The sequence below is a fragment of the Salmo trutta genome, chromosome 26, assembly GCF_901001165.1.
Source record: "Salmo trutta chromosome 26, fSalTru1.1, whole genome shotgun sequence".
In the NCBI taxonomy this organism is placed as follows: domain Eukaryota; kingdom Metazoa; phylum Chordata; class Actinopteri; order Salmoniformes; family Salmonidae; genus Salmo; species Salmo trutta.
The window spans coordinates 13,754,862-13,768,432 of NC_042982.1; the positions used below are offsets into that span (position 1 = coordinate 13,754,862).

Sequence of the window (13,571 nt, forward strand, 5' to 3'; positions counted from 1 at the left end):
AAAAGCATGTGGACACCTGCTCATTGAACATCACATTCCAAATTCATGGGCATTAATATGGAGTTGGTCCCCCCCTTTGCTGTGAAAACAGCCTCTACTCTTCTGGGAAGGCTTTCCACTAGATGTTGGAACATTGCTGCAGGGACTTGCTTCCATTTAGCCACAAGAGCATTAGTGTGGTCGGGTACTGATGTTGGGCGATTAGGCCTGGCTCGCAGTCGGCATTCCAATTCATCCCAAAGGTGTTCGATGGGGTTGAGGTCAGGAATCTATGCAGGCCAGTCAAGTTCTTCCACACCAATCTCGACAAACCATTTCTGTATGGACCTTGCTTTGTGCACAAGGGCATTGTCATGATGAAACAGGAAATGGCCTTCCCCAAACTGTTGCCACAAAGTTGGAAGCACAGAATTGTCTACAATGTCATTGTATACTGTAGCCTTAAGATTTCCCTTCACTGGATCTACGGGGCTTAGCCCGAACCATGAAAACATCCCCAGATCATTATTCCTCCTCCACCAAACTTTACAGTTCTTTACAGTCCTGTTATGTGAGCTTGTGTGGCCTACCACTTCACGGCTGAGCCGTTGTTGCTCCTAGACGTTTCCACTTTACAATAACAGCATTTACAGTTGACCGGGGCAGCTCTAGCAGGGTAGACATTTTACGAACTGACTTGTTGGAACGTTGGCATCCTATGACGGTGCCACGTTGAAAGTTACTGAGCTCTTCAGAAAGGCCGTTTAACTGCCAATGTTTTTGTCTATGGAGATTGCATGGCTCTGTGCTCAATTTTATAAACCTGTCAGCAACGGGTGTCGCCAAAATAGCCAAATCCACTCATTTGAAGGGTTATCCACATACTTTTGTAAATATAGTGTATAAGTTTTATATCATGAATGGTCAGTCCTTGCATCCATAGCTCTGTCTATGAATTTGAGAGTGGTTACATTTCTCCAGCCCCATCCCTCAGCTTTTTACCGAAATGAGGGTGGATTTTTATTGTTTCAACTGCTTATTGCTGCTTTTCCCCCCCATATAAATGTAACTTAATTATTCAACATGGTTATTGGAATAGCTCTGTCTGTACTGTGTCCTAAATGGCACCCTATATGGCTCTGGTCAAAAGTAGTGCACTTTATAGGTAATAGAGTGCCATTGATCGAAGACAGAGTCTGCACCCCAACCATGTGATCTACTTTCCTTTGACTAATTCGTCCTAGAGAGCACCATAACCGAGTAAGGCCAAGAGGTTTAACAATTAGAAACAATGTTGACTTTTAATCTTCTGTGCAATACGATAATTGCAATATTATGTGAAATGTTACATTACATAGTTCCATTTCATTTTTTCTATTGAAAAGAAAAACTACATTCAATAACTATAACAAATAAGTACATCCTGGGGGTTTCTGTCTCCGACCCTCCCCGTACTCTGTTCAATCATTCAAAGCAGATAGAGGAGAGGTGAAAGCTGTGAACAGGGCGGTGTAAGGGAGAGGTGGTTGGTACATACTCAGCGTGGGGTACACTTGGCATGGTGGAGGGTTTCATGTGTGTGCCTGGTGGGTGTAGAAAGTGCAGTGGTGTAAAGTATTTAAGTAAAAATACTTTGAAACGCTACTTAAGTAGTTTTTTTGAGTATCTGTACTTTGCTATTTATATTCTTGACAACTTTTACTTCCTAAAGTAAATGATGTACTTTTTACATTTTCTCTGACACCCAAAAGTACTCTTTACATTTTCAATGCCAAGCTGCACAGGAAAATGGTCCAATTCACACCCTTATCAAGAACATCCCTGGTCATCCCTACTGCCTCTAATCTTGCGGACTCACTAAACACAAATGCTTAATTTGTAAATGATGTCTGAGTGTTGGAGTGTGCCCCTGGCTATCCATAAATAGATCAAAACAAGAGAATTGTGCCATCTGGTTGGCTTGATATAAGGAATAAGAAACAATTTATACTTTTACTTGTACTTTTGATACTTAAGTATATTTTACCAATTACATTTACTTTTGATACTTAAGTATATTTAAAACCAAATACTTTTAGACTTTGACTCAAGTAGTATTTTACTGGGTGACTTTCACTTGAGTCATTTTCTATGAAGGTATCTTTTACTCAAGTATGACAACTGTGTACTTTTCCCACCACTGTGGTGAAAAAAAAGTGAAAACTCTTCCATGTGGTCAGTCAGTCACCACTCCCAGAAATGGCAGTCAAAATTGGACTGGGTTGTAGCTAGAGCTCAAAATATGTTTCAGGGGAGGGAGAACACAGATTTTACTCCTAAACTGACATCATGTGATCTCTGTGTACACTGTCCAGTCACCTGCTGGTTTCCATAATCGACGCTACAACTCTGCCATCATTGCAAATCATAATTCAACAAGAATGAAAGGAGAGCGAGTAACCTCCATTTCTACTCTCACCAGCTGGGTTTACCCACAGTGCACAATCAATCAGTCACAGTAGAGACGCACAGGTCCCTGTGATGTAACAGTAATGGCATTAAAGTCACCTCTACAAACGAGGCTCAGGTCCCATCCCTGATGGGATATAAACCATGTCTCCATGGCAGGATACACCTCATAACATTACAAATAACCAATCAGAACTGGTGTGCTGTGTATAAGGTTGAAATCCGATAAAGCTGGTAGGCTTGAATCTATATAAGTGCCTGAGCACATTATTAAAAAATCAGTACATGATTGGTGGGTAATACAAATACACCAGTCACTCAAATGTTCTTGTCATCGGAAAGTGCAACTTGTAAGGCCTGCACGTCCCCCTCATTCTGATCCTCTCTGGGATGGGATTCCATCTCCTCGTAAGGGGGCGGAAGGATATCGGGGCTTTGATTGGATGGATGGATACGGTGACTGGAATCTGATTGGTTGTGAGCTAATGATGGACCTGGAGCCGCCTGGGCTAGTAAGAGTTGGGTGGGCCCTCTGCAGGGTGGCAGGCGTTGCCCCCAGCTCCCATAGACAGCCTCTTCATAGCTGGGCAGAGACACAGGCAGGCCATCCACCATCAGATCCATCTGGTCAGAAGAGCGCCTGGTGAACAACAGTAGAGAGATAATCAGATGACTTCAGAGACAGGACACAGCACTCACACAGTGGGTGGCGTTATCACCAATCTAACAGACACTACAGCTTTGAAACAGCCACCGTTGATGATAACAAGATGACTATCAAACAACTGAATTAAATTCTTCCGTCTCCTCTTAAACGGTCTTTCAGCTTTCACTCATCAGATTATAAAAGGGGCTTTCATTACAGGATGTGATGTCTTTCCAAGCCTCTACAGCGCTGTAACCACCCCTACAGAGCAACACACCTGATTCAACCTAACATCAAGACCTTGATTAGCTGAATCAGGTGTGTTACTGGGCTGGAACAAAATCTACATACACTAACGCTCCAGGACCAGGGTGAGTAGTGACCACACTGCTATAGAGGCTCCAGTCATATGAATATAGCTGTGTGAGTGACAGGGATAAGAGCCAATCATATCTGCCTACCTGTGTGAGTGACAGGGGAAAAGGCGGGACTTAATCACCAAGCAGGCCGTGGTGGTGAGGAGGAATATGGACACGCCCACCGCAGTCGTGGCAACGCTGGGGATTGAGTGGGCCACCTGGTCCTCATAGTTAACATGTCTGTCTGAGAGAAAACACAACACAAACAATCAACACACACACACACACACACACCTACAACACACTTAGCTCTGGTCCAGGGCGTTAGTGCGTGGACGGCACACCTAGCGCCCTGGTCCACAGCTACAACACACTCAGCAAACACACTCAACAAACAATTTTTGATGAAGCACACTGCTGACACTCATATGGACAGTATAATACAGGGTCTTTCAAAGGGACTCATGCATGTGTAGGTGTGGTTTCTTATATCCATGACGCAGTACATTTCTGAGAGGTTTAATAGGGCAGAGGAAAGAGACTGGTTAGTTTGGTGACTTTGCTCACTTCCCGTTTCTTGATGCTGGTTTCCTGCCTCAATGCAGCACAGGTCTGAAAGAGGAAACACAAGGCTCAGCTCTATGACTCGAAAGTAAGGTGTTTAGAATCTGCTCTGTCGGCTTTTGCATCTAACATACTAGGTCACTGACCTAGGTTGTGTGGAACTAAGGGGTTGGTACCACAAAGTCCCAACAGTCAAATGTCAGCACTTAGCAGGGCACACACCATACTGTTAAGCACCCTACTGCTCAGCTCCTCTCTAGTGCCACGCAAAACCTATGTAGGCCATACTCACAGCCATTCAAAATAGTCATGCTTACATAAGGATTATAGCTTTTAAATCTACTGGTACAGAGTGGATAGAGTGCATGCTTCCACTTGACTCTTCCATGTCCAATAAGAGGACGAATGGAGGAGGGTGGTCATAGCATTGCTATTACTCAGCTCATGAGATGACTATGTAACATTTACATCATCAACCCATAACCTCTATGCATGCATCTAGCCAACCCGGAACCAGGCAAAGTAATTGTTAGGTGTCTGAGTTCATGCATTTACCAAGTCAGTGAGTCTGAGTACAGAGCCTACCTTAAATCACACTGCAACCTTTGACCTGACTGTAGTTTACCTAACACTTATCTCACATCAGTCACTCATGGACATACTCCACACACACGTTCTAGTCCAGGGAAGGGCAACTGGCGGCCCGCGCCCCCTTTTGTAGGCCCCCGGATCCATTTCCAAAAATAACAATAACAAAACAACAAAATAATAATAACAATTTCGAAATTTGTTTGTGTGCATCAGCAGTTTTTCTCTTGTTATTTCAGTCACTGATAGTCACTCAATTACCCCTTGTCACCTAAAATGTTTTAGATTGGTCTAGCAGCCAGCTATCTGAACTTATAATCATGGTAGAATTTCTGACCGGGGGCCCCCATTGATATTGTCAGTCACTTTCACTCAGATATCAAAATATTCTCTCCACCCCATGGCAAAACATGTAGAATTGCAGCAAACTTACTTTAAAACTGCAACCTTTTATCTACGCCCCATGGCAAAACGTGTAGGATTGCAGGAAATGACCTCTAAAACGTCATTTTTTTTCTCTCTGCTGTCAAGAGGGTGGCCACTAAAATATTTTGCTCACATGATGGGGGCTATGTCTGGCTCTGACTGCCTTTGTGGGTAAGGATGTGGGTAAGGATGTGGGTATGCAGACCCGCGAGCCACTGCAGCCCCTAATGATGAGTTCCGATTCTGTGGCCCCCGCCCCCATCAAAGTTGCCCATCCCTGCTCTAGTCCATTACACTAGGGGCAAAGGTTTCCCCCTCCTCCCCCTTGGCCGTGGTGACTCAGTACACTACACTCACCTCGCACGGCGAGACAGGTGGGCACGCTGGGGATCCATTTGCCGTGGCGGCAGCGCAAGCTGCGCACCATCTCTTTTGGGATGGCATAGCCGGGCTCACAGAAGAAGTAGATCAAGCTCTTCTGGGGGAAGCCTCTGCAGGGGGAGGGCTCGCAGCGGAAGCCCCCGTGTTCTGGCACCAACGGGTAGGTGCAGTTCCCTTGCCTGCCTGCAGATGAGGCATACAGTTCAGTTGTTAGACCTTACTGTTGAATCTAACCTGCAGTTATTGCATCTCAAAGATCTGTGATTCAGGTTTGGTATTTGCTATTTTATTAGGATCTCCATTAGCTGTTGCGAAAGCAGCAGCTACTCTTCCTGGGGTCCACACAGCATGATATACAGAACATTAATAGACAAGAACAGCTCATGGGTAGAACTACATCAATTTAAAAATGGCACACGTAGCCAACATAGCAATACATACAAACTATCTAGATCATATAGGGGAGAGGCGTTGTGCCGTGAGGTGTTGCTTTGAAGACGGGAAAAAGCTTTTGTTAGAGAGTTTATTATTAGATACAGTAGTTTGGATGGAGTAAGACAGGTGGATGTCTGGGAGGAGGAGTCTTGCAGGTCAGTGGAGAGGGCTGAGTGTCAATACACTGTGATGTAGGTTGTATGTCCAGATAGTTCACTAATTCCATGGATTACAGCTTCCGGGTGCAGTGGTGACTGTTTCAACTAGTGCATGGTGGTGCAACGTGGATGCCTAGCAGAGGTGATGACTGTGGGTGGGCAGTTGTGGGTGGTTGGAGAGGGAGATGGGTACCTGTGGTGAGGTCTGGAAGGGCGACCAGGAGAAAGAGCCCGTAGCCCAGAATGACATGTCCACACAGCCATGGAGACCCCCACCGCGCAGACATCAAAACAGTCTACCTGCAGACACAATAAACAGAGGACTCAGTGCCCTGCAGATAGTCATGCACACACTTATGCACACAAGCATGCATGTACACACACACAGTTGTTAAATACCAACAAATATCTAATCATGCACATGGAAATCATCCCCTTGCCCTAACAAAGGCAGGGGACAGCAGTTCACAACTGCAGCTACCATAAACACAGACAGTCTGACCCTGAATCAATGTCCTTTAATTTCCCAAAACTGAAACTAAACTTGGGTTATTGTTTAACACCTGACATTTACCAACATTACTTATATGACTGGTAGTTGGTTTTTTCACCGGGTCTATATTTCCTGTGTTAGCAATCTACTTGGCACATAGGTATGGCACGAACACAAATGCCATGGTGTGGTGGGTTTTGGAGTGCTTTCATATTGGGGGTAGTGCCAGTCATCTCTGGAGCAGCGGGGGAGGTCCCTGCCAACGCCATGTGTGCTGTTCTCACACAACCTACAGGTGTAGGGTCTTCATTTGAGGCAGTTTGCTACAGCAGGAAAATAATCCTGCAGCAATAGGAAATGTGAATTATTATGTGGATTATAATTAATGGACATTTTTGTAGGGGTTGATAACATTTTCGTAATGGAAAATCAAGTCTGAATTTTTTTAATGGAAATTACAAACTTCCAGAAGCCTGTCTATTAAACCTCAAATACACTACGAATGTTACATTTCCTGCATTGCTGGAAGTTTCTCCTGCACCAGGGTGATCAAATGAAGATCCTACACCTGTATCTATCAGGCAGTGAGCTGTGACCACAATGTAGGAGGGTGGCATATTACTCACCGTTATATTAAAAGAGAACTTCTGTTCTGCGCAAGCTGTGAAGTATGCCATTATACATTTCTCCAGCTCCATTACAAAGCATTACTTTAAAATGCGACACTATAAAATGAAATGTAATAAGTATGCATCAATAAATGCACTCATTTAAACACAATAAGTTGTCATCAACATATCTAGTAAAACTGATGCATTTCTCCTCTGTGTGGATTGGTAACTGTTTATCTTCTGTGTGCCGGCAATGATTCCCATGTTTGATAGCTAAGTTTGCGGTACTTTGCAGGCTCAGCTCTGATTTTCAAACTACTCAGCTGCATCCCTTAGAGATGTTACTGTCAGTGTAATACATGGATGACTGACACACAGTGACACTTTTCCTGCCATCCCACTGATCCAAGAGGAATAGGTGTGCCTTCTGTGGCTATACCCACATCCCATATAAGTGAACCATTAAAATATGACTCACACTACTTATGTCTTTGTGTTGTCATGGAAATTAGGACATGCAATCAATGGGGATTTTATGTGTCCTATCAAAACACATCCAGTCACAAATGATAAGGAAGGGCCTTGTAGACTGCGGCAGAATATGGTAAACTAAAGCTATTGTGTTCGTCAAAACCAGGTAGGCTCATAGAAATAAGGCTAGTGTTTGTGGAACGTTCATGAGAAACCAACTAAACAGCCGAGCAGCGCTCGCTGAACATAAACGCGCAACGGAGCTGAATGCACAGGTGCATACCCAGAAATAACCAGATACCCCCAAATAAATACAAATGCCAAAGCTGACGCATTTATACCATATCCAGAATGCTATTATATCAAACCACTAATTGAAAATCACAATTTCTCTAGCCGACTAAACACAACTCCCAATAATTCAAAAATGATTCCCACAACCTACAAGCTAGCCATATCTTAGGTTATATTATTGGGGTTAAACTGATTAAATGATGTCGAAAAAAAATGACTTGCCTAGAGATAACATCTCACAGATAAAGCTACTCACCTGTAGAATCTAGATATAGGAATATTCTGTCCAAGGATTAGTCCAAAATGGAATAAAGCAATACTTCTCCGTCTGTTTGATGTACGATCCGCTCGAGATTAATTTTTCTTTTTTTTATTCGACAAATCTCCTCCAGATGAATGTGGCATATATCAACAAGTGGATCTATTTCACAGCCGCTGACAATTGAATCATCGCTCAGCTGTGTTTTTGACAGGAACTGAGAGACTTATCATAGGCTCCCGTCCCGGACTACGCGCGCTGGTGACATTTGTCGATTCGTTTTTCATGGTCTGGTGCCACGGGTGGGCGGAGCTGCCTCATTTTAGACAATTCCATGGGTCCTTAAAATAAATCGTCAGCCAACCGGGGCACCGGGCCATGCAAAACGAACTCCACCACTGCAACCATTGACTTCACACACAAAAACCCCGCCCTGGACCAAACGTCCGCTGGACCTTCACATTCTGGAAATTCAAGCCCAATTTCGCAGAGCTGTGAAAATGTAACTTTCAGTTCACCGCAGTATAATGAGCGGTCAGTGTTTTGGACCACGCTTTTTACAAATTCTCAGTTTAATTAAAACAAGACTGTCCCCACCATGGACGCCTGCTAAAATGAGTGAACAAACAAAAAAGTATACAGTGCCAGGCCAGATGATGCAGAATCACATCTGATAGAATGACTAGGCGGAAGTGCTAAAAATAGTGCCGAGTGTGCCAATGCAACAGAATTTAGTTCCTCTCGGAGATACATTAATATTGTATGATGTCATATTTGATCTTATATTTCCCCAATGTATGAGGTTGATAAATATGAAAAGACAAACGTCTGGTTCTACATTAGACACAATATAACTGACTTATTAGCAATCAACCACCAGTACATGGGCTCCAGCCCATACCTTAAAATAGATGACGATTTAAAACCATAATCACAGCCAAATGTTATCATTCATCAACACCATCAAAATCATCCTCACATGGCCAAAAGTCAAGTCTAACATCATATGTGCTACACTGAAAATAACTGGGATGCAACTATTAATGTCTCTAAGACCATTTAACCAACTGTAATGTCATCAAGTTAACCTGTCATTTCTTATAAAGGCAGCACAACTTCAAAACAAGTTAATTCCTGGTACCTCTCTGGGAGTGGCATGTACAAGCCATAGTCCAAATTCTACACAGTATGAGATATCAGTGACTATGTCCCTCATTCTATCCTTTCTCACCACCTGTTAGGGCTATGCCTGTATTATGTTGTAACCCGATCTGTAAGATTAAGCCCTGTAGGGGAAAACATCCCTCATTAAAGATGGAATATGCTCTTTTTTCACTGCGAATACTGAGTGCGGACCTCATAGGGGTTGAAGACACATTTGGGTTGAATGCATTCAGTTGTGCAACTAACTAGGTATCCCCTTTCCCTTCCTTATTTTCCTTTTTGCAGTCACTGATGAAGCCACACCCCTCTATTTACTATTACAGTATTGCAGGATGTTTTTATACATAGCAGACTCTGGCTCTTTAGATGGGTTTTAGCAATGAGCAAACTAGTACCATCTGAGGAGATAAAGGCTATTGCTGTAACAACCTTTGAAATGGTTGACATCAATGGTCACACAATGACAGGGCATGACAAAAGTGACATTTTAGAAAAACTGTATTTGCAAAAAAATATTGAAAATCTGCAACGTTTATTTTTTTAATAACCAGTGGAAATTCAAAAACCAGAAGGGGTTTGGACTCTTCAGAAAAATGGTCAACTCTGACAAACTTGACAATACTGATGCATGAATGATTTAGCGTACAAGTGTGAAAAATGATCATACAGACAAGTTGGAGAAATTCACACATAAATATATTACCAAGTAGGCCAGTCAGTAGTCGTCACAGCTCCTAATTGGAATTTGAGCATCCTCAACAAACACAAACCAGCAAGAACAACGCTAAGTTTACGCTGAGGCACTAGACTCCTGGAGATGAGGAATATCATATTGTACATTTGCAATTAACAGTAATTGTAAAGAAAGGAAATCATATTAAATCATGTTACTCTTCTGAACGTTAAGGCATTAACACACAAAAACCGATAAAACTATGTTAAGCCGTTCTAACCTTGACAGCCATTCATTTAAGTAGAAGCTACAGGAATGTCAAATCCCAACTGAGAAATGTACGTGATTGGTTTCATACCAGCCACTGAAAACTGTGGTAGAAGTGAGTGAAACCAATGGCGATTGAACTCCTATGTAACATGTGGGGGTTAATGAGATGCTTCAATTCTGTAGTTTGAGGAACGATAAGCCTAGATTTTTTTTGCATTCATCATTATACAGTATTTAATAAAAAACACAAAATACCAAGTGTGTGCCATCACTTCATGGTACTTATTAGTTAAGTGATTTAGATATATACATGTAAAGATGGATTTAATGAGTATCAAAATAGGATTTGTTTAGAAAATTAGTTTGTGTTGTCAAAATGCTACACAATTAGAGTTACAAAACTTTGTGAGCAATGAAAAGTGATCAGTTTAGAATATTGTTGCAAAAGCAGACAGTTAATTACTCCTACTAACTTTGATTGTCATTCTTTCAGCCCATCTTTTCACTCAGTTTTGCTAAACTAAACAGGAAGAACATTCTTTTTTACACAGGGAACAGACGGATCACATCTTATTCAGGCATGCCAACCACCATGTCACTTAACAGACTCCACTTGTCTTTTGGAAAAATGGAATATTCTCTCACATTTCAATTCAACCAGACTACCTTTTGAGCATCAGTAAAAAAGTACTGAAATGGATTAAGTGAACGATGAATAAAATATTGTAAAACAATTAGTTAAATCTACATTAAATACTCCAATTTGCTACAAACAAGTACATTTGAGACAGAATGTTAAAGCAGTACACTAACCTCTGCTATGACACTTCAATTCTGTATCTAAATACAATACTTCACAATGTAGTGTTAGTGTCTACTTATGGAGAGTCTGTTCTGATTTCCCCACTGAAACGCAGAACAGACACATTGGCTACTCTTCGCTGTGCACTAAGGCCTCGTGGTCTTTGGATGCTCTCTATGGTACATGTGCGACTTGGTCTTGCTACTCTAGAATTGGAGGGGGAAGCTCAGAGAGAGAGAACAAAAATGGGGAGTAACGATGAATAATAATATAATATCTGTTTTGTTTTTCCAGGATCACACTTTTTAAATAGAAAAACAACATTTACTGTTCTAAATCCACAACAATTCTTAAACCACACCAGGTGAGCACTTTTGAGGTCTGGGGAAAATCTAAGACATTTCTATTTTTGGGTGTAGATACCCTTTAATTCAAGCATGCACCAGCCAAGAGACTTGTTTGGTTATCTGTGTTTCTATGGCGCACATGTGAATGCAGAGTTTGTTAAAAAACTATTTTTTAGAAAGTATTTACCAGAAGACGGTTATCATTAGCATCATTGCTAACGGCTACACAAAGTGGCAGACAACCGCGCACAGACAGGGGGATTCCCATGCCTTTGCTTTCCAGGAGTTACAAATCACTAAAGCAATTTGTTAATGTCTTATGATAATCTTGGCAAAATACATTTTCTAATACATTTAGTTGATTTCCTACTATTTTTGAATATTGTTGAATTCCGTTTTAAGGTCTGAATTTGTGATTCCACCCGCGTTCTCCGCACCGCAGACTTTTGTTAGGCCCTGCATGAAGTGTGTGTGGGTAATTGCGGTGAGTGTTTACTACTTGTGTTTGCGTCTGTGTTTTCTGCCATACAGTTCCTGTCCTTGCTACATTGTGGACACAATAGTTCAGTTCTAGCAGCTGTTGCACACTTCATTAAGCTAAACACGGATTTTCACCTTGTGTCCGTTTCTTGTTCTAATAAGCCCTTAAATCTGGAATCCTTAATGGTGAAACAGCCACGTCCGTTTGTGATATTACCTTCAACAAAGTAACTGCAAACAGTTTTTTCCCCACTTGGACATCTTTTCACGTGGGAGCACAATATGTACTGCTATTTTTTTTGTATACTATTTTTTTTTTTTAATGCTGAGCGACACTCCTTAGCTCAGCAACAAAAACAAATGACAACAGTGGTTTCAACCTACTGCAGATTCCATCTTTAAATGCAGAGCTTTTTGTGGCTCAGCACTACATTCATATAGTCCAGACCCATTGTCCAGGTCAGCCAGGTCAGGCAATAAAGAAATGCATCATTAGGGAAAAAAATACAAATATTTAACCGATCTGGAGAATTCCTGTATACACACACACACACACACACACACACGTATGGTAGCAGGGGTGCTTTCATAAGGGTTGTCCTTACATTGACCTAGTAGTCACTACTATAGACTAACAGTTGAGGCCTACAGCAGCGGATCGAGGGGTTACAGAGAGCACAATCTACACAGCTAAATCCCTAAAGTAAAAATAACAGCCAAAACTGCCTTGATGCTCACTTCACCATGATATTCTATTAAACACAGGTAAATTAAAAAACTAAACCATTCATCTTGTAATAAAAAATGATTTAAAGAACTAGACGATTTATTGGAATCAACCAGGAGTGCAGCTTCTATCGGAGAAGAGTGCTTTAAATCATCTCACTGTAACCTAAACAAAAATCACAAAATAGAGAAAACAAAGCAGATATATCTCTATGTTCATCATACTTACACAAGAAATATAAAGAAAAAATATCTAAAAAAACACAACTCCAGTGTTTACCTTTTCTTAGTGTTTGTAACAGGGATTAAGTGTTTATTTTCAGACTTGTACGCATCATGTGGGAAGAGAAAAGCATGGTCCTCCTTCAGTAGTAGTTTATGATGTCCTGTCTATTGCAATAGAGTTGAGACTGGGCCATATAGTGAGGAAGTCCTGTAGTGTGGAAGCATGCTTTTCAGACCATTCAGCTAGGATGCTAACAGTGCTTTTTGTGAGTCTCCCCAGCAGGTAGCTTAGGGTCTAATGATCCCACAACACTTTCCAAGCCTCATTCTGCACCAAACCGCTCAAGCTATAAATCCTTGTAGTGTCCAAATGTTTTTCCCCCACAGGAAAAAAGGGACAGAGAGAGATCCTTTTCATTTCGAAAGGTGCATTAAGACAATGCTTGACCAATAAAAACGCTAATACGAACTGGGCAGTGCTTCTCCGCTGCCCCCCCTCCAGATCAGTGCGAGTCCGAGGTGTGAGCTTGGGGTTCAGGGTCCATGTGACTACTACCACTTAGTGGGGAAGAGGCCTCTGCTCACTCTCATCTCATCTCATGCGGTTCTGCCTCATGAGAGGCACGATGCAGGAGGGAGGGCCAGCCTTGCTCAGGAAGGGGTGCTTGAGCAGCTCATTGGCTGAGGCCCTCTGGGTAGGGTCTCGCACCAGCAATTTGTCCAGGAAGCCCTTGAGGAGAGGAGAAACCTGGGAACGGAGAGAAGGAAAAAC

General features: G+C 42.1%; 2 protein-coding genes across 4 annotated transcripts in view; both read right to left on the bottom strand.

The window, feature by feature from the left end:
* Positions 1-2,133: 2,133 nt before the first annotated feature.
* LOC115163186 (sushi domain-containing protein 6) lies at positions 2,134-8,758 on the bottom strand. Its single transcript, XM_029714860.1, has 5 exons — positions 8,110-8,758; positions 6,178-6,284; positions 5,368-5,574; positions 3,535-3,676; positions 2,134-3,067 (listed from the first exon to the last, which is right to left on the bottom strand). Exons 2-5 carry the CDS (start codon positions 6,269-6,271, stop codon positions 2,746-2,748), a joined length of 765 nt encoding a protein of 254 aa, XP_029570720.1. The 5' UTR covers positions 6,272-6,284; positions 8,110-8,758; the 3' UTR covers positions 2,134-2,745.
* A 1,031-nt stretch (positions 8,759-9,789) lies between these two features.
* Positions 9,790-13,571, bottom strand: part of LOC115163187 (serine/threonine-protein kinase PAK 4) — a 32,400-nt gene continuing 28,618 nt past the window's right edge. For all 3 annotated transcript variants that reach the window (XM_029714862.1, XM_029714861.1, XM_029714863.1), the window contains exon 10: positions 9,790-13,547. In XM_029714862.1, the coding sequence (XP_029570722.1) occupies positions 13,392-13,547 (156 nt within the window). In that variant the 3' untranslated portion in view covers positions 9,790-13,391. The remainder of the gene's footprint in view (positions 13,548-13,571) is intronic.

Coding starts and splice junctions, on each gene's coding strand:
- LOC115163186 (XM_029714860.1), bottom strand. CDS start 6,271: ATGTCTGCGCGGTGGGGGTCTCCATGGCTGTGTGGACATGTCATTCTG. Junction 5,575..6,177: donor CCTTCCAGACCTCACCACAG/GTACCCATCTCC, acceptor CCTCATCTGCAG/GCAGGCAAGGGAACTGCACC. Junction 3,677..5,367: donor CACCTGTCTCGCCGTGCGAG/GTGAGTGTAGTG, acceptor GTTTTCTCTCAG/ACAGACATGTTAACTATGAG.